Here is a 25,777-nt window from a genome sequence, read left to right on the forward strand (position 1 = left end):
CATCACCCTTTGGGCAGCGCCCCTCCGCCCATCACCCTTTGGGCAGCGCCCCTCCGCCCATCACCCTTTGGGCAACACCCCTCCGCCCATCACCCTTTGGGCAACACCCCTCCGCCCATCACCCTTTGGGCAACACCCCTCCGCCCATCACCCTTTGGGCAACACCCCTCCGCCCATCACCCTTTGGGCAACACCCCTCCGTCCATCACCCTTTGGGCAACACTCGTCCGTCCATCACCCTTTGGGCAACACTCGTCCGTCCATCACCCTTTGGGCAACACTCGTCCGTCCATCACCCCAGGGCAACACTCGTCCGTCCATCACCCCAGGGCAACACCCCTCCGTCCATCACCCTTTGGGCAACACCCCTCCGCTCGTCACCCCAGGGCAACACCGCTCTATCAGCCAGACAAGTGTTTACATTTGTTCCCTCGGGGCTTCTGCTGAGCCTTCCCTACCAGAATCCCTGACACAGACATGTTCTTTCTCACAAAGCAGACCGCCAGGACCACCCAGGAGTGTGGCAGAGCTGCTGAAGGCACTGGGGAGGCGGGAGGTAACCTCTGTGGTTAAAAGCCCATCGGATGTTTCAACACCAACTGCTGCAGAGCCCTGTCCTCTGCTCTTCACACTGTGCTCAGCGGGGGGAGCAGCCTTTTCTAAAGCGCTCCTCATTTCAGTTGCTGAGTAACGTACTCTCCAGAAATGGATTTCACATTTGGGTGAGATGCAAACGTAGGTTTTAGAGCTCTGATCGCCTGATATGTAGTCAGGCCTTTTATTAATGATTTTTCAGTTCAGTTTGGAAAGCTTTATTCGGTTTGCATGACACAACCATAAAAGCAACATTAAAAATACATTCAATAACATATAACACGAAATCATCGTAATTTTTACAATTACCCTGGTAAGGTAGAAAGGGTTGACTGCACATTCCATATAATTACCCACAATATGGTGCACCAACGGCACAACATTATTTAATAAATACTGAAAAAATAGTTCAAGCACTCGCGTGCAACTAATAGCAGCAAATGGAAAAGTATTACAATAAAGTGCATAATGCTAAAAAGTATTTTAGCTAAGGTTTTTGTCCCTTATACATTTTCATTAAAGTGACACGTGCCTGAGTGTAGACATTCGTAATCTTATGGTACATTTTAAACATTTCCACTCCAAGAAAAAGTGTCTTGTGCTTTGTGAAGGAGTCAACATAACTGCTAATTGTGGTAGTTATGGTATTATCGATTTCCTTGTTGTTCTACATTTCAGTATATACAATGCAACCCGAAAACAAATATCTGTATTTTCAAGGGCACATAATAAATTCATTGCATCCGCAGTTGTACGAACATTGTATTTTAAAAGGATAGGCTTCAGATAAAATTTCCTTAAAAATATATAAAATTTACAGAAAAGTAAAAAATGGCAGCAACTCTGGCTAGATTTATAATCACTTGGGACATAACACAGTAGATCTCTCTCCTATTGCAGGAAAGGATACCAAGTGATGTACAATCCCCAACCTCAGGCGTGTTAAAACAAAACGATGTGAAGGTCTAGATACATCGGACAAAAAAGCCTGAAACCCACTTTTGAGTTCGAGTTGCCTATAAACACAACAGTTTTTTGAGTCCTAGTTAACTTCAGTCGCCCTTCCCTTTTGTATAACAAGAAGGAATGCTTAATTTCCTTCTTTGTGAAGGGGATTATGTATTCGGACATCTTTAGAATATTAAGATCAAACAATATATTATACCAATGTATGATATAGCTAAGCCATGGGATTTGGGAGGCATGCTCTAATTTGAGACAGTCTTCAATTATTTTCTGAGTGAACTCTGTCTCGCTCTTATACCAGATCGAACGCCACAAAAGTAATGGGCGTAAGGCTGCTAGATCTGATATATAGTTCAGGCCGGTTTCATGATGGATTAAATCATTGGAAGCTGAAACCGGGACACACAGTAGTCGTTTTAAAAAGCAATTTTCGTTTTTTTGGAGTTGTGTTGTAGATGAATGGCCCCATATACCGGCTCCATATAGAGCTGAGGAGACACATCTGGCATTATATATGGTTACCATATCTTGTAATCTACGGTCCCCTAGTTTACTAGCAAAACAAAAAATACCATTGGTGTTCCTTATCATTTTGTGTCTAATATTTTCTTGTTCGCATACCCATTTACTATTGTATTCAAAAGTGACACCAAGGTAGCAAAAAGATGTAACGGCCTCTATTTTTGAACCCTCGAGAAAAAATTGCCTTAGTGTCTTCTTCTTCTTACTGCAGGCCATGGTGTAAGTCTTTGATTTATTAATTAAAAGTTTTCTATCCTTAATAAAATTTGTAAAGTCTTAAATAAGTCGCTGAAGGCCTACGGGGGTACGGGAGATTAAAACCGCATCATCAGCATATAATAGGACAGATACCACTGTCATCAATTTTTGGAGCATCTGCCGGGATATTATTTAAAATTGTGACTATTTGATTGATAAAGAGGGAAAACAACAGGGGTGCCAATACGCAGCCCTGCCTTATACCTCTTTTTACTGGAAAAAAGGGGGTTCGCTCGCCTGTAGGCCCATAGCGCACACTGCACGTAAGTCTCTCATATACTCGCGCCAGGAAAAATACTATTTCCTCAGGGGCTCCAGATTCAAGCAATACTTTCCATAGCAGGGCATGGTCCACCAGATCGAACACACTACTCAAGTCAGCAAAGCACAAAAACAAGTTGCCCTCCTTGGCGACTGTGTACTTGCTGATGAGCAGATCCAGATTTACACATTGTTCGATCGTTCCCATGCCCTTCCGGAATCCAAATTGGGCTGGGGTTAATACATTATGATCTGTGGCCCAAGTTTCCAGTCTTTTTAGGAGTACCCTGCTCATCACCTTTATGGAGGAGTCCAGTAATGAAATTGGCCGATAATTACAGGCCTCAGAGCGTAATCCCTTTGTATGTAATGGGACAATGATTGACTGTGCCCATGTTACTGGAAAATTCCACAAAGCCGATATATTAAAAATGATTGTAAGGAGCGGAGCCCACAAATCCATCAAATCCTTATGTCTATTGGGACGCCGTCTGCTTTTACCCCTTTGCTATTTATCAAACCCTCCCGTACCTCATCCACATTGATTAACAACGGTAGTCTTGGCCATGTATAATCATTGTCTAAAAATAAATTTAAAACCAGCCTATCAGGGTTAAAAATATTAGAAAATTTTGAATCCATTCGGTGCAATTAACGTGGGATGTTAGTTCAGGTGTACAGTTCTCCTTTAAAAAGGGGCTGTTAAGTTTCCCAGAAAAGTTTACTGTTTTTCGTGTCAGCAGCCATATTTAGTTTATTCCAGGCTTTAGTTCTCATTTCTTTCTTATGTGACAACAAAATAATTTTATAACTTTTTCTAAGTTCATGGATTAACAGTTGATTGCGGGGTTTAGACCCTAACGCCATTTTGAGTTTCTGTAAAGCCTGAGTACATTTTGAATCAAACCACCTCGTGCCACCCGGCTTCTCCACTCTTGGAATTTTAGTCAATACTTTCTTGATTACATTGTTTATTTCTGTAAACTTAGTTAGTAAAATTCCAGGTGTAACATCCTTATTTAAACAACAATCAATAGCATCTCTACATCTGGTAACCACCTCTGCTTGAATCTTTGGCGGATCCACACCAGCCCATTTTATTCTCATCCCATTGGGCCGGACAGGGACAATATCTACAAGTCGGTCCTCAGTGTTGAGTGTTTTCCTCCCCCAATCTAATAATACTATGGAGATACCATTATGGTCACTAACCACCTGCTCTGTTATCCATAAGTCAATAAAACAACTGTATTCAGATAATATGATTTGATCTATGTTACTATTCCCATTCCTCCCAGTAAATGTCGGGCATTTAATGTTATCTTTAGTCATAGTACAATCTAAAAGCCCAAGATCAAATTTTGCCATGAGTGTATTTATAGCCATGCCATAATTACAATGTGGGAAATGTAGATTACTGTCATCGTTTGTGGAGGGAATAGTATGGTGCTTCATAAATCCACAGGAATTGGTTAATGCCGTAGAGCAAACTCGAATGTTAAAATCACCCGCCCACAGAATAACTACAAGTTTTCTGGAGAGATTTAATACTCTATCTAATTTCTTTTCTAATGGGCCTAAAGGTGATTGTCTTTCCTTATTAAAAATATTATTATAAAAATTAATTAAGACCAAGTCCTTACCCTTCGGAAACGTTAGTCTCAGGACTTGACTGTAATTGCCAATTGAGGCGTAACTTATAATTTTGCACCCTACAAGTTTTGTTGATGTAAGCAACAATAGGCCGCCTTTGGCTCTTCCTGTTTGAGAGGGAACTGCATTTAAACAGAAAGAGGTATAACCCTCCACTACAACCTCATCGGTACTCCATGTCTCCTGTAGGCAGATAAAATCACTACCATGTCTTATGAAAGCCTGCCAAAAAGGAGTATCCAACTTTCTCTTCAGGCCTGCGATGTTCCAAGTTGTTAGTGTGTACCCTTCATGTCCTAAGCCCCCGACAGCGTCATCATCCATATCTAAGGTTGGACTTACAATTAACTGTTGTCTCCCGTTGGTTGAGCACTCAGTCGGAGTTACTATACCATGTTCACATATCACATCATCCTTACTAATCTCATCATCCCTACTCCCCGAATTGTCATCTATATTAATAGTTGGACTATTTCCCTCGGCACAACCTGTTTCATGAAGGCCAATTGTTAATGACTGGTGTATCTTGTGTCCCATGGGAACCCTTTCTGGTACTTTATGTCAGTAATTTTCCTCCATCGTTGTCAAACATTCAAATCTGTTGAACAATGGAAAGGGGGCTCGCATTGGATGTGCTACTCGTGGGAGGGGTAAGTAGTTAATATTTGGGTTGGGGCCCAGCATTCTATGTGCGGGTACTATAGGATTGGTCCATAAATGTTTATAAAAGTACCCCAAAGGTAATAATGTCATGTTGAGCTCTGTAGATGATGGTGGGGGGGCGTTAAGTAGAGTTGCATGCGCCCAGTTTGGTGACCTAAAGCTTATTATTACACAGTCCCCGTCAAAGGACTTAGGGGCCGGGCCTATCCAACCCACTCTTTGGGTGAGTAATATGTGTTCAGCACTTGATATGGGGTAGTTGCAGTTGTTAGTCATCCAATGGAGGGTTTTATTCCTAAGTGTTTCTTGCGATTCTGTTTGGCCTTCCCGCAATTTAGGTACATTACAAAGTATCGTGACATATGTGCTGCATTCTGGGGGTAGATTCACTACCCGGGGAACATCACTGCGCCTTGTGATTCCTGGGACATAAGAGCCCTTCCTCTCTGTTGTATCGTTTTTCCCTGTGGCCTTAACCCCACGTGGAGTAGTTGTCTTTGTCTCCTGGGTTAAGGAGTGCTGTATCCCCTTTGGGATGCCCTTGCTATTACTACTCTGGGGTTTATCCTTATTGAGGTGATCACCAACAGATGATGGGCCCTTACTTATGTTTGTGTCACTAGTAATCCCCCTATGTTTTGGATTTAGTCTTTCCTTTGCCTTCCCACCCTCTTTGTTGTTATTTAAAGTGGTCTTTGGCAATGCCCCATTTGAAGTGGATGCTTGTGGTGGCAGACAAGACTTGGTACCATATTTATCACTACACTCTACGGTCTTTGCTATTTGTTCTTCCATAGAACCTATCCTAATTTCAATATTTGTCATCTTTAGGCAGATAGGCCCTAATAGAGTGGAAAGCAATGTCTCCATTCGAACCCAAAAATCGGCATTCCCCATCTCGGTATTATCCCCCGGAGGTTGGGCACCTATATTACTTAAATGGCTCATGACCTCACTTCTTTGACCAGCCGGGTTTTGTGTCGCCTTTCGGTATACGCGCCTAGCTTTACCCCTTTGTTTGTTTACTAATTGCTCATTGGTAACATGTTTTAGTTTACTCTTTGCTTTTTCCCCCCTGGTGCGTACTGGTGAACTATCAGTGTTACCCTATCCACAATCACTGATACGCTACTTTGTTGGGCATCTGAGCCTTCCATAACTGCCTGATCGTCCGTCTCAAGTGGTAGAGAATCTTGATCCGACCGGTGCGACTGCATGGTGGGGGTAGATGAGAGCCTACTACCCATACAGGGATGTTCATTAATTGCCAGATCTTGTTTTGGGCTAGTCCCGTAGTTCGCTGCTCCAGGTAGTCCCGCATATGAATCTGCAAGTAAGGATTCGGTGGAGTTGTCCAGGGTCATAGATGTATTTTCTACTTGGGCAAAAGGAAGAATACTTGGGGGGATTGTCTCTCGGTGTTCTCTATGGCCTTGGCCACAACCCCAATTGTTTTTTGTAACATTTTGTCTATCGCGGTCAAACTTGGAAGGGTGGTAGCCGTAGTTTTTTTCCTAGTTTGCGACCGTGATATAACTTGGTTTCTTTTACCCATTTTACGGTAAATAAGTTGTAACCTCGACAACTCTGGAACAACCAAAGCAAATGCAGGGATCAATACCAACGGAGATAGTAGTTAGATCAGTAATTGGCACAATTTTTTTAACATTACCACTCGATCCTGTTGTAGTCTTGGATAAACTGCCAATAGACGTGGCCCAGCCCAGCCTCCTTTGGCTAAGCCCGGCGCCGTCCGCGACGCGGAGGAAGCTGCCGCAGTTTAAGCGCCTCCGGGCGCGCAAAAAACGGAAGTGGCGGTGCTGGTCGCTGTGCTGGCTGGGAGCTGTAGTGCCCCCCCCCCCCGCCCCCCCCCCACAGCGGCCGTGCAATGTGGCAAGCAATGGCGGCGGGGAAACAAGCAGCGTCAGGGCCCCAGGAGCAAGTGTGGCGGCGAAAGATGGTAGGTCTACCCCGACCCTCGCGGAGTCTCCCAAGTTCCCCGCTCCTCCGTGGAAGCTGCCGCAGTTTAAGCGCCTCCGGGCGCACAAAAAACGGAAGTGGGCGGTGCTGGTCGCTGTGCTGGCTGGGAGCTGTAGTCCCCCCCCACACCCCCCCCCCCACAGCGGCCGTGCAATGTGGCAAGCAACGGCGGCGGGGGAAACAAGCAGCGTCCGGGCCCCAGGAGCAAGTGTGTCGGCGAAAGATGGTAGGTCTGCCTAGACCCTCGCGGAGTCTCCCAAGTTCCCTGCTCCTCTGTGGAAGCTGCCGCAGTTTAAGCGCCTCCGGGCGCGCAAAAAACGGAAGTGGGCGGTGCTGGTCGCTGCGCTGGCTGGGAGCTGTAGTTCCTCCCCACAGCGGCCGTGCAATGTGGCAAGCAACGGCGGCGGGGGAAACAAGCAGCGTCAGGGCCCCAGGAGCAAGTGTGGCGGCGAAAGATGGTAGGTCTGCCTCGACCCTCGCGGAGTCTCCCAAGTTTTATTTTGGGTGTTTTGTGGTGGCGCGGATCTAGTTCCAAGCTGTAGTGGTGCACTTTAATGGAAAAAAATAACATCGGGAGCATTTTCAGCTGATGCTGTGTATGTTACTGGCATCTGTGTGGGCGAGCCTTACAAAAGAAGGCCTTCATAGTGCTGTATTTCACCGGGGTGCCACCCCAGGCTGCTCAGGGAATCAGAGTCTGCTTGTATATATTGTGGATCTTCTGTGCATTGTCCAGGAATGGCCTATTTTGAGAAGGTGTTTGTGCCTGAAGGCGGACGGTCATTAGGGTGGGGGGGGGGGGGAGGGGTCCCTGCTGTTGTATGCTAGGAATGTATATTTTCTCTGGCAGGGTGCAGGTGTCCTTGTTGTTGGATGCCTGGGATGCATATTTTCTGTGGTAGTGTGACAGTGCCCCTGCTGTTGGATGCTTAGAATGCATATTTGCTGAGGTAGGAAGAGGTGTCCCTGCTGATAGATCTTTGAAATGCTTATAGTCTATGATAGGGAAGGTGTCTCTGCTTTTGGATTCATATTATCTGAGGTACGGACAAGATGTTCTTGCTGTTGGATGTTTGGGATGCATGTATTATTCTGTGACGGGAAGAAGGTGTCCCTGCTGTTGGATTCTTCAGCTGCATATAATGTGTTGTAGGGACAAGGTGTCCCCTGCTGATGGGGTCCTTGGAATGCCTATAGCCTGTGGTAGTAAGGTGTCCCTGCTTTTGGCTGCATATATTCTGAGGTAGGCACAAGGTGTCCCTGCTGATGGATCTTTGGAATGCCTATAGCCTGTGGTAGTAAGGTTTCCCTGCTCTTGGCTGCTTATATTCTGAGGTAGGGACAAGGTGCCCCTGCTGATGGATCCCTGGAATGCCTATAGCCTGTGGTAGTAAGGTGTCCCTGCTTTTGGCTGCATATATTCTGAGGTAGGGACAGGCGTCCCTGCTGATGGATCCTTGGAATGCCTATAGTCTGTGGTAGTAAGGTGTCCCTGCTTTTGGCTGCATATATTCTGAGGTAGGGACAAGGTGTTCCTGCTGCTGGATGTTTGGGATGCATATATTATTCTGTGGTAGAAAGAAGGCGTCTGTTGATAGACGCTTGGAATGCATATATTCTGTGTTATGGAGAAGCATTCCTTGCTGTTGAATGCTTGGGACACATATATTCTGTGGTAGGGAGAAGGTGTCCCTGCTGTTGGGGTGCTTGGATTGCATCTATTCTGAGGTGAGAACAAGGTGTCCCTGCTGATGGATCCTTGGAATGCATTTAGTCTGTGGTAGTAAGGTGTCCCTGCTGATGGATCCCTGGAATGCTTATAGTCTGTGGTAGTAAGTTGTCCCTGATTTTGGCTGCATATATTCTGAGGTAGGGACAAGGTGTCCCTGCTGATGGATCCCTGGAATGCCTATAGCCTGTGGTAGTAAGGTGTCCCTGCTTTTGGCTGCATATATTCTGAGGTAGGGACAAGGTGTCCCTGCTGATGGATCCCTGGAATGCCTATAGCCTGTGGTAGTAAGGTGTTCCTGCTCTTGGCTGCTTATATTCTGAGGTAGGGACAAGGTGTGCCTGCTGATGGATCACTGGAATGCCTATAGTCTGTGGTAGTAAGGTGTCCCTGCTCTTGGCTGCTTATATTCTGAGGTAGGGACCAGGTGTCCCTGCTGATGGATCCCTGGAATGCCTATAGTCTGTGGTAGTAAGGTGTTCCTGCTCTTGGCTGCTTATATTCTGAGGTAGGGACAAGGTGTCCCTGCTGATGGATCCCTGGAATGCCTATAGTCTGTGGTAGTAAGGTGTTCCTGCTCTTGGCTGCTTATATTCTGAGGTAGGGACAAGGTGTCGCTGCTGATGAATCCCTGGAATGCCTATAGTCTGTGGTAGTAAGGTGTTCCTGCTCTTGGCTGCTTATATTCTGAGGTAGGGACAAGGTGTGCCTGCTGATGGATCACTGGAATGCCTATAGTCTGTGGTAGTAAGGTGTCCCTGCTCTTGGCTGCTTATATTCTGAGGTAGGGACCAGGTGTCCCTGCTGATGGATCCCTGGAATGCCTATAGTCTGTGGTAGTAAGGTGTTCCTGCTCTTGGCTGCTTATATTCTGAGGTAGGGACAAGGTGTCGCTGCTGATGAATCCCTGGAATGCCTATAGCCTGTGGTAGTAAGGTGTCCCTGCTCTTGGCTGCTTATATTCTGAGGTAGGGACAAGGTGTCCCTGCTGATGGATCCCTGGAATGCCTATAGTCTGTGGTAGTAAGGTGTACGTGCTTTTGGCTGCATATATTCTGAGGTAGGGACAAGGTGTTCCTGCTGCTGGATGTTTGGGATGCATATATTATTCTGTGGTAGAAAGAAGGTGTCTCTGTTGATAGACGCTTGGAATGCATATATTCTGTGGTGGGGGAAGGAGTCCCTGCTGTTGGGTGCATATATTCTGTGTTATGGAGAAGCCTTCCTTGCTGTTGAATGCTTGGGGGACATATATTCTGTGGTAGGGAGAAGGTGTCCCTGCTGTTGGGTGTGTGGAATGCATATGTCCAAGATAGTGGTAGGAAGAAGGTGTCCATCTCCTGTAGAAGCTTAGTACGCCTATATTCCAAGCACAGGCAGAAGCCATGTTCCTTCTTTCTGATGTGTGGAATGTATATGATCCAGGATAGTTGTATGGTGAAGCCCTGCTCCTGCTTTAGGGTGTGTCACATGTATATAATCCAAGAATAGTTGTAGGGAGAAGCTGTGCTCTTGCTTTAGGATGTGTGGAATGCATACGACCCAGAATAGTTGTAGGGAGAAGCTATGCTCCTGCTTTTGGATGTGTGGAATATATATGACCCAGGATAGTTGTAAGGAGAAGCTGTGCTCCTGCTCTAGGATGTGTGAAATGTATACGACCCAGGATAGTTGTAGCGAGAAGCTGTGCTCCTGCTTTAGGGTATGTGGAATGTATACGACCCAAGATACTTGTAGGGAGAAGCCGTGCTCCTTTTTAGGTCTCGGCTAGTAATGCGCGAAGCGTGTTCTCGCCAGAGAACTATAGCTGTCGTCTCAGCCGACAACGAGCTTGAATGTGGGTACAAGAGCTGGGCGCGCGCGCAGCATTCTCTATGGCAGCGTCGGATTCCGACGCGCGCCTTCGGATCGGGTCACGCGCGTGAGCTTCTACCATAGACAGCTCACGTTACGTCGCGCGGCCCAATCCGAAGGCGCGCGTCGGAATCGGCTCTCGCAGTCCCGCCCCTTCTCGCCGGACTGGCACTCGCCCTGCATGTCTTGTTCTGTAAAAGGCACACACACCTTTTATCCCAAGAAGTGAGCCTGCTTGTGAAATCATGGTGCTCATCATGGAAACGTATGTAGTTAATCTGCGGCCACTGATAGGTCCGCGAATCTAGCAAGTGTTGCTTGCCGTGATCTAGCTAGTGGTACTGCTGCTTTAAAAGATGCTAATGTGCCCATCTGGTGACAATATTGTCTGAAGCCCCATCTCCGGAACGTGCTGTGACATCAGTACCGCTCCTCTGTTGCGCTGGCTACATCAGTCCTATGGCGGCCCACATCTCACGAAGAGACACCAGGGCCGGTGTCGATGCCCACAGACCGCTTCCGCGGTGGGTAGGGCGGCTAATATTCCTGCCCGTGCCCCAGGCCCCTTAACGAGCAGCACCCTTGATTGTGCACTGCAGTCTCCTCCGATCACCGTCTCGCGGTGGCAGTAAATGGCGGTACGCTGCCTTCCCGCGCAGGCGGTCGTATCTGGCAGCATGGCGGAGCGCTGCGCACAAATTCCCAGCAGGACGGCATCCTCGCATTTTAATATCGGGCCCACTGCACACTCGATGCCTCTAATTGCATCCAAACCTTTTTCTTGCTCTGCTTGATGAAGCCAGCATCTGGCACCATTCAGCGGAGTACAATGGACAGATGTGTGCGAAATGCATGGAAAAATCAAACGCCATGCCAAGAGCCGTGTGGATTAGGGTTTTATCTGCAAAAGAGATTTAAAACAATAACCATTTTTAAAAAACACCCCTAAGTGTACACATAGATTTATTTTAAACATAAGGTATTTGTATCGATCTCTGTCGCCGTTTTTACCATTACTCGCAGGGTGTCATCGTCTAAGTCTGAAGTGGCGTATTGGTATTCTGTCATGAAATCAGCATTTCTATCTATAATAGTTAAAACAATTGACTATCCTATTTCTTAGCTTCATCTGTGCCCTTTTCACCTTTTGCCTGCACCATGTTTCGATTTTTTTGTTGTCTGAATTTATTTTGTATGTTACTACATGTTTTGAAATGGGCAGTTTTCACCTTACTGCAGCATGTACTAAATGTCTAATGATTTAATTTTAAGTGTTATGTAGTGTTTCTGTTTTTGGACATCTTGACCTGGTGGAAAGAATGACTTTCAGGGTTGGTCATGTTGGCAGGTCCAATGTGGGCTCTAGAGTACTGTGGAAGCTTCCAAAGATTTACTGGGTAATATTTGGTAATATTAAAATTCTTGGCAAGTGAATTTGATGTTGTTTTTTTAAACTAGCAACTGCACTTGTAACAATTCTCATAAGAAAAGGCAGCATAACATTACCAAAACGTTCTGTTAAGTTTTAAAAACACTTAGCAATTTCGAGGCTGCACTGCTACTGCCGGCACTTTGAATCAACAATTAGGCTTACTCGAATCCACTTTGATTATTGGACTGAATCAAAAGGGATTGCCTGTTTCCTAATTTATAGCATCTAAAATTAATAATATATATCCCGTTCTTGGAGAACCTCTTTTTGTGGCCAGACGTTTGACACATTTGGAATTTCCCATCTCCTAAAACCATGAGCAGAAACATAAATGTAAGCACCACCTCAGTGTTTATTATTTATAATACAGTATGTGCATGTCCCTAGTGTAATTATTACACCGAAGGAGGAGTTTCGATTGATGTTCCCAAAAAAAAGCAATTTTGATTTTCACTCGCAGGCAGACTTTTCAACGTGTGAAATAGATCCATAGACTACATTACTTGTTTATCGCCGTTTTGCACTATATTGTCACAATCACTGTTCAAGTAATTCATTGTGTGCATGCCACGATTGCTACAAAAATAAATACTCATTTTTTTGGCCTACAATTTATATACTTTTGTTGCAGTTGGTGTTGCAATATTTAGCAATGCCAATAGCTCAAACTTAATTAACCCGAGACCTATTGCATTGTAAATGCTTGTTTTGGATGTGTGGAATGTATATAATCCAGGATAATTGTAGGGAGAAGCTGTGCTCCTGCTTTCGAATGTGTGGAATGTATATAATCCAGGGTAGTTGTAGGGAGAAGTTGTGCTCCTCCTTTCTGATGTTTGGAATGTTTATAATCCAGGATAGGTGTAGGGAGAAGTTGTGCTCCTCCTTTCTGATGTTTGGAATGTTTATAATCCAGGATAGGTGTAGGGAGGAGTAGTGCTCCTCCTTTCGAATATGTGGAATGTATATAATCCAGGGTAGTTGTAGGGAGAATTGTGCTCCTCCTTTCTGATGTGTGGAATGTTTATAATCCAGGATAGTTGTAGGTAGAAATTGTGCTCCTCATTTCTGATGTGTGGAATGCTTATAATCCAGGATAGTTGTAGGTAGAAGCCCTGCTCCTGCTTTAAGATGTTTGGGATGTATATAATCCAGGATAGTTGTAGGGCGATGGTGTGCACCTGTGTTGCTGAGACAGAGAGCAGTGGAGGTTTCCATCGCAAGTTAAAGGTTCTGGCTTTAAGAGAAGTAACTGAATGCATGTTTTACATCAAGTTCTTAACTTATGAAGTGTGAACATAAAACAAAAACCCTTGATCCTAAGGAGAATAAATATTTATCCCTCGAGTTCTCCTTTTTCCTCAGAACTCCGGAGCAGTGCCCAAGTGTCGTTTCGTTGCTGTCAGAGAGCTACAACCCTCACGTCCGTTATGGCGCTGCCCTGGCACTCGGAATCTGCTGCTCTGGCACAGGAAATAAGGTGAGATGCCCTTATAGATGTGTATGGTTCTGTAAACTGAGGTCCTATTCCTTACATTACGGCGATGGAATGATCTACTCTGAAGTGTATAGGGGCCATTCACGGACACTTATGTTAAATGTGGCTGCAGGTGACGGAGCATAGTGGATGCCGCTGTTATGCAGAAAATAGGTGTCACTTTTAGGAGGACTCCACACACCCTAAGTGGCCAGCATGAAGGTCAAAAGAATATTTCCAATTTAAAGTATGCCAGATTGCTCCTTGGCAAGAGTTCACCTGTGTGTTCAGAGACTGAATCACCTTTTCTATGAAAAGTGCAGTTCATTGGATCTAACCAGGGGGTTCTTGGGTAATAATAGCCCTCCTGGACTTAACTCACCGGGTTGTCAAAACCCTGGAAAAATAACCCTAGTGCCAATATTTCATGAACCACTGTAACAGTACATGTTACAAATTGGTGGAGAGTCCCAAAAAGGTAAACATAATAACACTGTTTGAATTAGAGAATAATTAAAATTTTTGTTGAACATCTCAATACATTATTAATTCCATTTGCTCTTCATTTTCATTTTGCAAGTTTGTACCTTCATGTAGTATGTAACATCACTTCCAAAATTAAATTTTGCCAGTTTAAATGTTATTGATGTAGTACAGTCAAACCATTTCAGTGGTCTCTTTCCATTCACATCAAGTGCAATAATTGGTTCCCTCTTTGATCTTGTGCAGAGAACACATGTTTGCAATATAATTAGTGTTTGCTTAGTTATCCCCCACCCCTCACCAAGGAATTCACTGTACTCTTATATTCTTATTCGGACTCTGAAGCCTCCCAACCTCCTGTTGATGACAACGATGATGATGAACCCCATGATGGGGAAAACATATTTTTTGATTTATAAGGCGCTAGTGACCTGGAAACCTCTCCAGATATTGGCCGTTCTTTACACAACGCTGCAATAGAAACTGAGACGGTGATTAGAAGGGTTGCAGAAGATTTAAACCTTACCCTGTCCATGAATAAGGCAAATACAAATGTCCTAACAAGGGTGCGCAGCCAAGGCCAAGCAAGCCAAGAACCTCTTCTATTTATTGAGGCCCTTATGGACACGATGGTAGGCTCCTGGGAAAAGCCTGAATCTTGCCCTGCAGTAAACAGAAAGTGGCAATGGCAGCATTGCCCTGTTCTTGGGGTTCCAGTTTTCTTCCTCCACCACCCCTGTGAGCTTTGTAGGACAACCTCTACTAGTTGCCTTAACCCGAATGCATTCCACATAGTTCCCCCGATAGAGAATCAAAGCTCATGGATACATTCGCTAAGTGTATGTTTTCTTTCTCCAGCCTTGCTTTAATGTCAATCACCACCAATTGCCTCCTGGCCAGGTACTCACATGCGCTGTGGGACAGAGTGGTGGTTATCATGCCGGCTGTGCCAGATGAAATACGGCCAGCCCTGCATAGCCAGGATGGCCAAGACAGAGCAAAGTGCTCTATCTGATCAGGTCAGGACACGACCAACTGTCTGGATGTGGCAGTTGTAACTAGCATCATGCTTTAAAGCCGCGTCAGGATTTGCTCCACTGGCTTCTCCACGGGTGTCCAGCAAGCCCTAATGGACGGGCCTTTAGACCGCTAAAGGCTGTTTGAAGTGAAGGTAGCTCAGCTTTGGAAAGGTTTAAAGAGAGCAAGGCTTTGGAAGAGATATCCGCAGAGGCAAATTCAGTAAGTACCTCTGCAGCAACAGGCCTTTCAGGGTGTGAGTGAGGGATACAGCAGACAGTGCCTAGGACCCCCAGGACAAATTTCTACCCAAATCCTAGCTCCCATCCAGAGCAAAACCACATTGATTTACCCTCAACCGCACACAAACGCCTGGTAGGAGGCCCCATCACAGTTTACCTTCCTGGGTGAAGCAGCATCACTTCCAACCAATAGCAGCTCCATATTGTGGAACACTGTTCGTCTTCACCCTTTCTGTTGCATCCTCTGGATATGTTCACCCACAGGCAACATCTCCCACAGGATCACTTCTCCTTACCCTGAGGAGACGTTCTAGCTCTCTTGTCTAAGGGAGCCATACAAAGGGTGTCCGTATCAGGGTTATGGGCTGGCTGTTACTCCCGTTACTTTCTAGTGCCTAAAAAAGGACAGAGGCCTCTGTACTATCATCGATCTGCGTCCTTTAACACTTTTTCTCCGGAAGGACAAGTTTAGAATGCTCACTTTGACCCAATACTTTCTGCCTGAATCTATGACGTTATTCCGCTGACTTTTACAACACAGGGAATCACAACGCTGTTGTTACAACAACCGCGTTGTGATTCCACATACCATTACTCTGCAAGTCGGAACAACGATGTTGGAATAGTATAATTTACTATTCCAACTCCAGTCTGTGCGGACACTAGGGAAGGTGTTGGATTTTAAATCCAACACCCCCCTCCGCAAGTCGTTGTTCCGACTTGCGGAGTAATGGTATGCTGAATCACAAGGTGATCGTTGTAACACCCACGTTGTTATTCCCTCGGTTGTAAAAGTTTTGGGGTAAACGTTGTGTTCAAGGCATATGGGCTGCAGATGGTACATTATGAATAGATCGCCATCTGGCGTTGGGCTCGGATGATTGCACTTGTTTTTCTCTTGGAGAAGTCTTTTGTAGTCACGAGGCTGGTGACTCCACCCTTGGGTGATAGTGCGCATGGGCATCGGCTCCATCCTTAGATTGTTTTTTTCCGCCATCGGGTTCGGATGAGGATCGAAGCGCTCCGGATCGACTTCGTGAAAAAAGTTATATTTCGACGCGTATTCCCTTTCCAATTTGACGGTATTGTTTATCGAGCGCGAGTTCATTCCCATTTCGACGCGCTTCGACGTCTACACCAAAGATTTCTAACTCTACGTCGACGGGACCGGGAGGCCTATCTCGACGTAGTCCAGCCCGGAGTCCATGGAAAGGACTCCATTCAAGAAATATCCAACGTGTGGTGCTAAATTCCCACACAAGGACCTACACGAGGTGTACAACCTCTGTTTGTCACCTGACCACGAATTCAGGGATTGTGAAGCCTGTGCGGCTTTCTCCTCCAAGTCGACGATTAGAAACCGTCGCGCACGAAGACACGATATGTCGAGGATGGGAGTCAGATGCAATCCCAGAACTGTTCGAGACCGAACACCCCGAGTAGGAGGAAGAATATGAGGAAGGGTCTGGGTCAGAAGCGGACCAGTCTGATGTTGAAGAAGTCGACGTTCATCAAACCGTGAGTGACGAAGTCCCTTTGCCAAAAAAAACGACCCCGATTGGTGTCGACCCTGCCTTCGAGCCCGGTCAGACAACTGAAAAAAGTTTCCGACGCCCCGCCTTCTGACTCGGCAACGAAACCAAAACACTCGGTCTCCCACTATGTCAGATCCGAGAAACTGTCGACATCGACCCCGAAGCTCCATACCAAAGAGAGCTTGAAGTCGAACCATTCCATGTCGAAACCGAAACATGCTTCGCCGTCGAAGACTCCCTCGACATCGAAAAAATCGGACTCGAGCAAACTCTCGGTGCCGAAAACACAGAACACCGAGACACAGAAGCAAAAGCACCTATCGGACCCAAAGATTTCGGTACCGACACAGGAGCAACAAACAGATCCAAAACAAAAGACTTTGTTCATTGATCCACAAACTGGCAAGGTAGGGGCAAAACTACCTAAAAAGAGGAAGACTCAACCGTTGGAGGACAAAGCTCCTCCTCCTAAGAAGAGAACAATGGGGACAAATACAACTCCTCCCCTTTCTCCACAGCCTATGGACACACCCTCTTCTCCTCTTCCTCATACTCTGCCAGCTATCCCTCCACCTCTTACACCACGCCCATCTACACCTCAAACAGATGTAGAAAGTGACACAGGGGATGGGGACCTTCCTAGGGATGATAACAATACTATCCCAGAAGACACAGACCCATGGGAAGATTATGATTCAGTGTCAGATAATAATGACCCTGACCTGTATCCCTCAAAACCCTCTCCCCCTGATGATAATTCGGGTTTTGCACAATTGATTAATAGGGCAGCAAAATACCACAAGGTAGATTTACATGCGGAACCTCAGATAGAAGATTTCCTTTTAGAAAGACTACCTGCTGCACAAAAATCTTCAGGGACCCTACCAATGCTTAAGGGTCTCCTCACTCACTCATCAGACATAGTTAAAGATCCTGTGAGGGCTAGGGTGTTAAACCCAAGAATTGACAAAAAGTATAAGGCAGCCCCAAAATACCCAGTATTTATTAAGGGACAAATATCTCTGGACTCGTTAGTAGTCTCAAACGCTCGTAAGAGGGCGAACTCACTCACTAACAGCAGGAGAAGCTCCTCCTCCTGACAAGGAGTCCAAGTTAATAGATGCCTCTGGCAAGAGAGTAGCATCACAAGCAGCAAACAGCTGGCGCATAGCAAATACTCAAGCGCTACTTGCACGATATGATAGAGCTCATTATGATGAGTTAGAAAAACTCATTACACATCTCCCTAAGGAACATCAAAAAAGGGCAGATCAGCTGATACAAGAAGGGAAGATAATAACCAACACTTCCATTAAGTGCGCCTTAGACGCAGCAGACACTGCAGCAAGATCTATAAACACCAGTATCATGTTAAGAAAACATGCATGGCTCAGAGTCTCAGGGTTCAAACAAGAGGTACAAACTTCTTTATTGAACCAGCCTTTTTATGGGAAAACACTCTTCGGCTCAGGCACAGATGAAGCGTTAGAGAAAAAACGGCTAAGTCAATGGGAGCATTGCAACAGCAATCTGAGAGAGGTTCCTTTCGTAGATCCACCTATAGAGGCGGATCAAACAATACAGGCACAAGCCAGCAATCGACCTCTTTTACACCAACATCACCCAAAGGTAATTCTAGAGGCAGTTACAGAGGTAACAACAACAAGGGTAGAGGTCGCGGAAACAACAACAACCGCAACTCTCCTACCCCAAAACACTGACTTCATACAGCTCCCCCCAGACCATGCAACACCGGTCGGGAGACGCCTATCACAGTTCCTACCTGTCTGGGAAAACATCACATCAGACAGGTGGGTGAGACAAATTATCCAACATGGTTATTGCCTAAAACTCACTGCTACCCCACCAAACATCCCCCCCAGACAGCATCCAATGAGTCAAGATCATCTAACATTATTAAAACAGGAAGTACTATCACTGCTACAAAAGCGTGCGATAGAGGAGGTTCCACAACATCAACAAGGAACAGGAGTATACTTGCTATACTTTCTAATTCCCAAAAAAGACGGATCTCTAAGGCCTATACTAGACCTCAGACCTCTCAATGCATACATAAATTCGGAACATCTCCACATGATCACGCTCCAACAGGTACTTCCTTTACTGAAGAAAGGGGACTTTCTTTCTACACTGGATCTAAAAGACACCTACTTTCATATCCCAATTCACAAAGCTCACTGAAAATACCTCAGGTTTGTGATAGAAGGACGACATTATCAGTTCAAGGTCCTTCCGTTTGGAGTCACAACAGCACCACGGGTGTTCACAAAATGCCTAGCAGTGGTTGCGGCACACCTAAGAAGACAGCAAATACATGTCTTCCCTTACTTGGACGACTTGCTAATAAAGGCCAAGTCACAAAAGGAATGTCTTTAAAACATGCAAAAGACAATTCAACTGCTGCACCAGCTAGGGTTTACGGTGAACTATACAAAATCCCACCTGCAACCAAACAAAATTCAACAATATTTAGGGGCTACTATAAATACAGAAAAACCCAAGTATACCCCATTCCAGTCAGGATTCAGACAATGCTCACCTTAATTCAAAGATTTCAACCGCAACACTCATTAACAGCTCGAGTGTTCATGCAGTTATTAGGGATGATGTCCTCTTGCATACTGCTGATCCCGTATGCCAGACTACAAATGCGTCCGCTACAAGAATGTCTAGCAACACAGTGGAATCAGGCTCAAGGTCAGATTACAGATCTGGTGTTGGTAGACGACCGCACGCATCGCTCTCTGAAGTGGTGGAATACAACAAACATGTCCAAAGGGCGGTCGTTCCTAGAACCAATTCCACAAGTGGTACTAACAGTGGATGCATCGCTCACCGGATGGGGAGCACATATGGAGAGATGCACAGTACAAGGGAGATGGAGTGTACAGCACCATCGACTGCACATAAATCATCTAGAACTACTAGCGGTGTTTCTAGCATTAAAAGCTTTTCAAATGCATATTCTCAACAAAGCAGTCCTGGTCAGAACAGACAACATGACAGCGATGTATTATATTCGAAAACAGGGGGGGACACACTCTCTCCAACTATCCAGACTAGCGGAGGAAATTTGGAGATGGGCCATTCCTCAAAACATCTATCTGTTAGCCGAACACCTTCTAGGAGTTCAAAATCAGATAGCAGACATCTTAAGCAGAGAGTCAGAACAAATACACGAATGGGAACTGCACAACCAAATACTGCAGCCATTCTTCCAAAGATGGGGACAACCGGAGATAGATCTCTTTGCCACTCATCAGAACGCAAAATGCCAAAGCTTCGCATTCAGGTACCCACACCACCTGTCGCAGGGCAATGCATTATGGATAAACTGGTCCAACAAATTTGCATACGCTTTTCCCCCTCTCCCACTAATTCCATTAGTGGTTCGAAAACTGCAACAGCATTCAATGACCATGATACTGGTAGCACCCACGTGGACACGGCAGCCGTGGTTCACCACGCTCCTACAACTCTCACAGGTGCCACACCAAAAATTAAGAATCTCACCCATGCACCTTACACAGAACCATGGAGAAATAATGCACCCAGATCCCAAACAACTGAACCTAGCGATCTGGCTCCTGAGGTCTTAGAATTTGGATACTTAAATTTACCTCCAAACTTTATGGAAATTATTAAGCAAGCAAGACGTCCCACCACCAGAGCCTGCTATGCAGCAAAGTGGAAAAGGTTTGCTGTATACTGTAACAGTAACAACATCAACCCTCTGGACGCATCTACGCAAAATAATATTTGCTACTTACTACACTTACAGCAATGTAACCTTGCTTACACCTCCATTAGAGTACATCTTGCAGCTATAGCAGCATACCTGCAAAACAGGCAACTTCTATCCCTGTTTAGGGTACCCGCAATTAAGGCTTTCATGGATGGCCTCAAAAGAGTTATTCCACCAAGACTACCACCTTCTCCAGTCTGGAACCTCAACATAGTACTCACCAGACTAATGGGGCCACCTTTTGAACCTATGCATAGGTGTGAAATACAATTTCTTACATGGAAGGTGGCCTTCCTTATAGCCATTACCTCCCTCAGGAGAGTGAGTGAATTACAGGCATTAACAATACAAGAACCATTTCTACAGTTACACCAGAATAAAGTGGTTCCTAGAACAAACCCAAAGTTCTTGCCTAAAGTAATTTCAGCATTCCACATCAATCAGCCAGTGGAACTACCAGTCTTTTTTCCAAAGCCACAGACGGTAGCAGAGAGGGCCCTACATACACTAGATGTCAAAAGGGCAATATTATACTACATAGAAAGAACACAAACTTTCAGAAAAACCAAAACTATTTGTAGCGTTTTCCCCAACACATAAGGGCAACCCTATCTCTAAAGCAGGTATTGCCAGGTAGATTGTAAAATGTATACAGATATGTTACATAAAGGCAAAAAGAACACTAACTGTTCCCCCTAGAGCTCATTCTGCACGCAAAATAGGGGCATCTATGGCATTTTTAGGGAACATTCCCCATATGACATATGCAAAGCAGCAACTTGGTCTACACCGCATACCTTCACCAAACACTACTGTGTTGACGTGGAGGCAAGACAACAGGCAAATGTGGGCCAGGCTGTATTAAAAGCTTTATTTCAAACTGTTGCAACAGACACTGGTGACCACCGCTAGGGAGGTAACTGCTGTGTAATCTATTCATAAATGTACCATCTGCAGCCCATATGCCTCGAACGGAATATGCTACTTACCAGTATGCATCTGTTCTTGGCATAGAGGGCTGCAGAGTGGTACATGCCCTCCCTGCCTCCCCGGAAACCTGTGTCTGTCCCAACATTATCTTATTTGGATACACTTACATGGGCATCTCTTTCTGTATTCTATTACACTACTCCATCTAACCCTACTATGGCAAAACAATCTAAGGATGGAGCCGATGCCCATGCGCACTAGCACCCAAGGGAGGAGTCACCAGCCTCGTGACTACAAAAGACTTCTCCAAGAGAAAAACAAGTGCAATCATCCGAGCCCAACACCAGATGGCGATCTATTCATAATGTACCACTCTGCAGCCCTCTATGCCAAGAACAGATGCATACTGGTAAGTAGCATATTCCTTACCTTTCTGCCCCGGATCCAATAGACTGGATGGTTGCATTGGATTGTAGAACGCCCATTTTCACAACTCCATCCAGAAGTCCCACAAACGCTACCAGCGGTTCAGGTAGGACAAGAGCACTGTGCTGCACTTTGACCCTACCAGTTCACCTTGAATGTTCACAAAGGTGATGGAATTGGTTGTATCTCATCTACAGAGGTTGGGAATACCAGTCTTCGTAAATCGACGAATGCCTACTACATGCAACTCAACTCGGGCAGTCATAAGCCACAGGCAGACGACAACTGACTTGTTGGCATCGTAAGGCTTTCACATCAAGATTCCGAAGTCACACCTGACTCCTTTACAACTACTCCACTTCATTGGAGCCATCCTTTACACTTTCGGTGCATTTCCTCTGCCTTAACGAGCCCAGGGCATTCGAGCTTTGATCCTGATGCTTTAATCCTTTACCTGCTTGAGGTGAGAGCAGGCCTGAGGCCTTTTGGACTCCTTCATCCTGCTGTGGACCTTGCCAGGTGGTCCATGTGGGCTCTACAGAGGTATCTGAAGTGTCTATGTGCTCAGCACCCGAGGGACCTGTCAGAGTCCATCCAGGTGTCGGAGGAAACAGCGAAAGTCCTGCTGTGATGCCTGCTTGACTGCAATTGGGCAAGCAGAAGACCCTTTTCCTTCCCTACCCACAGCTAACTGTTGTGACGGGTGCATTGTTGCTGAGTTGGGGAGGTCACCTGGGAGAGGTGGCAATCAAATGACTGATCTCTGGCGGACGTTCACCTCCATGTCAACTCGTTGGAGCTGCAAGCGATTCACTTGACACCGAAGGATTTCCTTCAGACCATCAAAGAGGAACCGGTACAGGTTCTCATGGGCAACACAACTTCCATGTAGCAAACAGGGTGGGGTGGGGTCAAGGGTTCTGTGCTATGAGGTTCTGCATCTTCGAAATGGCTGAACACTTATGGCATTATCCTGATCACCCAGCATCTGCAGGATATTTAAATGCCAAGGCAGATAAACTCAGCCGCCACTTCCCAACAGATCAGGAATGGCAGTTACACTTGTAGATGAGACAGGGCATCTTCCACCAATGGTGAGAACGCTGGTTCACTGTATTCGCCAACACAGAGGATGCGCAGTGTCCAGACGTGCGCTTTAGAGTTCCAACTAAATTCTCCCTTTGGAGAAACCTTTCATCTCAACTTTGGCTCATGGCTCCTGTCTTCCTCGCTGCCATCAGGTTGACAAGGTGGGCAAATGATCTCCAGGCCCTGTCTGTCCAGCACCCATACACATCGTTATTCCCAAACAAATTGGTCCCACGGATGAAAGCAGCTTTCCTGTCGAAGTTAGTTACACCCATTCCCAGCTGGCAATCCATCACCTTGTCTGCTTTCTATCCTCCACCTCACTTCTCTGAGGAAGAACGCCTCTACCATCATGAACCTAAGAGGGACCTTAGTTGGTACATCAATCAGACCAGAGACCATCTCTTGGCTGATCAACTGTTTGCGGGCCTCTCTAGTGCAAAAAAGAGGAAAAGTGGTACAAAAAAGAACCATCTCGAGATGAATTGTGCTATGTATTAAGCTGTGCTATGGCTCAGCCAAAAAGCAGCCCACAGAAGGTTTGCATGCTTATTGCACCATAGACAAGGCTGCTACCACTGCGCCGGTGCATAGTGTGGATGCCACGTGGGCTCCCTTTACATGTACACGAAGTACCATTGTCTGGACAACCAGGCGCGACAGGATTGGCATTTAACCTGTTATGTCTTGCAGGATTTTCTGGTCTGAGCCATTTCACTGACCCATCTGGGAGTAGAGGTACTACTATAGTATCTATTCATAAGGTGAGGAATCTGCGGTTAGAATGACTCTATTGGACGCATTTGTAATGGGCCATTTTTTAGTTTTACTCGTTTGTATTGCATCATTACAATAGTTATATTTTCTCTTTGCATAGGGAGAAGGGATTTGCCTGGAATCACACCATTTTTGTCACGTGCCAAAGTTGGGCTTGGCACCCAGATCTCCAGTTTTCAATTAGGCCACACTGGTCTGTTCTTACGTGAGCTTGGCTATGTATTTGAGGGCCACAGCTCTGACCTCAGTTTAAGGAATGGCTACGTTTTATGAGAGTCATCTCCGCCTTCCCAAATACCGCAGAATCCCTTTGGCCTAGTGCCCAGGCAGTTTAATTTGGCACAGAATTCCCCAAAACGGTCACTGCTGTCATTCGGAAGTGCCGTCTTCAAGCTGATACATAAATGTTCACTGGATTAATAACATCCTGCAGTACTCTTTAATAACCTGCTTTATTTATTAAAATCCACTTGTGTATTTCTCATGTTATTAAGCATGACCTACTGTTGGTTCACATGCTCTACAGGGTTTTATCATATTGGTTAACACATCATGCTGAAGCAAAAACAAATTGAAATATGACTAATACTTTATAGTGGAGGCTCTTACATTTCAGATATAAACATCAACACATCACTTTTGCATAGCAACATTTAAAGTGCATTTAGTCAATATAGCCCCGTTTGACACGCAAACTTTATATGGCTCAGTCGGCCGCCTTTCTTCTCCAAGTCTGTTTTGGTAGTGCTGCTGACTTGGCAAATGGTGTTCATCTAAAGCACGTGCAGAGCGGAGGGATACAGAGCACTGCAGCATCCAGGAGGCCAATCACCAACCCATGTTCTTATCACTGGAGGAACACACGTGTAGTTAAGGTGGTAAAGTGGAAAGGAAGCAAAATTAAGGAGCTCCTGGGTGAAACGTAGGAGAAAGGAAGGTGTAAGTACTAATGGGTTGAACTTAGAGGTCTGGGATAATGTTCCCTTCATCGAATACTGTTTGCAGCAGCTCTTCGTGGTTGCAAAGGTCTGTCTGTTTTTAACACCTTCGCTGCGGCGGCTATTCCGCCGCAGCGCTAAGGGGGCGGGGTGGGCTACGCGGCACTCACACGCTGGTGACGGAACCGCTCCGTCACCAGCCTCGGGTGAGCTGTGCTGATGACGGAGCGGTTCTGTCATGGCCCCGCCCGCTCAATAAAACGCGCCGCGCAGGCGCGAAATCAGCGCCATGCAGGCACGTTGTGCCGGCTATGACGGAACCGCTCCGTCATCAGCACAGCGCCACCGCGGCTGATGACGGAGCGGTTCCGTCATCAGTGTCAAAGGAGTTAAACATTAATTAGGGAGCCAGCACCTAGTCAAGACAGGCAGGATACTGGAAAGTCTACGATAGCATTGTGATTGAAGTGCAAGTTGTTCAAAGCGGCAGGTCCACAAACCTTTACTTTGTAGTAATGCCTTAGCTCACGTGACGCAACCTGCCTGGTAGAACTTGTTTACTGATGTATCTAGTTAGAGAGAAGCTTAATATCTTTTAGGTTTCTTCTGACCTTGAAGTGGCTGTTGCTTTGTCCTTCTTGTAAACCGATGCCTGCTTTCAGAGTCTGTCATTTCAAGCTTGAACACTTCTCTTCAATGTAAAGGTTTAGGAAGAATGAGGAGAAAGAAAAGGGCCCTGATCCTGTCCCATCATCTTCCCTCCCTTCCTTCTAGAAGCGATGGACATTTACCATCAATGCATGTCTGCAGATTTCAAAACCAGACACTGAGACGAAGGGAGGACATGGCAATGTCTGTTTGCTGGGCAGGGCCGAAAAGTAAAACCACATTCTCAGTAGGGCTGGTTGGAGTGGGAGTTTAATTACAAAAGAAACAAAAAGTGTCTTAAAATGTGCTTTATTGTTTTGTGGGGATGGTGTAAGTAATCAAAGATAGAAGATGAATGAATAAAGGAGATTATGGTCGCGATTACCCACCTATCGCTGGAATTGGGTGCCTGGTAAAGTATGATTTTGTCCACTTGCCCATGAAGCTTCAAAAGTCCAGAAGCTCTCTTGATAGAATTGAAGACCCGGCTGCGCTAGTCACTTCTCACTAATCCTTCTCCAATGTAATACTAGTGGT

The 25,777-nt window shown here is 45.7% G+C and overlaps 1 protein-coding gene across 1 annotated transcript in view; it reads left to right on the forward strand.

Moving 5' to 3' along the window:
- Positions 1 to 25,777, forward strand: part of PSMD1 (proteasome 26S subunit, non-ATPase 1) — a 279,570-nt gene that overhangs the window by 205,545 nt on the left and 48,248 nt on the right. Inside the window, exon 17 of the mRNA XM_078666359.1 lies at positions 13,278 to 13,392. Coding sequence (XP_078522485.1) covers positions 13,278 to 13,392 — 115 coding nt within the window. The remainder of the gene's footprint in view (positions 1 to 13,277; positions 13,393 to 25,777) is intronic.

Source organism: Lissotriton helveticus, chromosome 11, assembly GCF_964261635.1.
Source record: "Lissotriton helveticus chromosome 11, aLisHel1.1, whole genome shotgun sequence".
Lineage (NCBI taxonomy): Eukaryota > Metazoa > Chordata > Amphibia > Caudata > Salamandridae > Lissotriton > Lissotriton helveticus.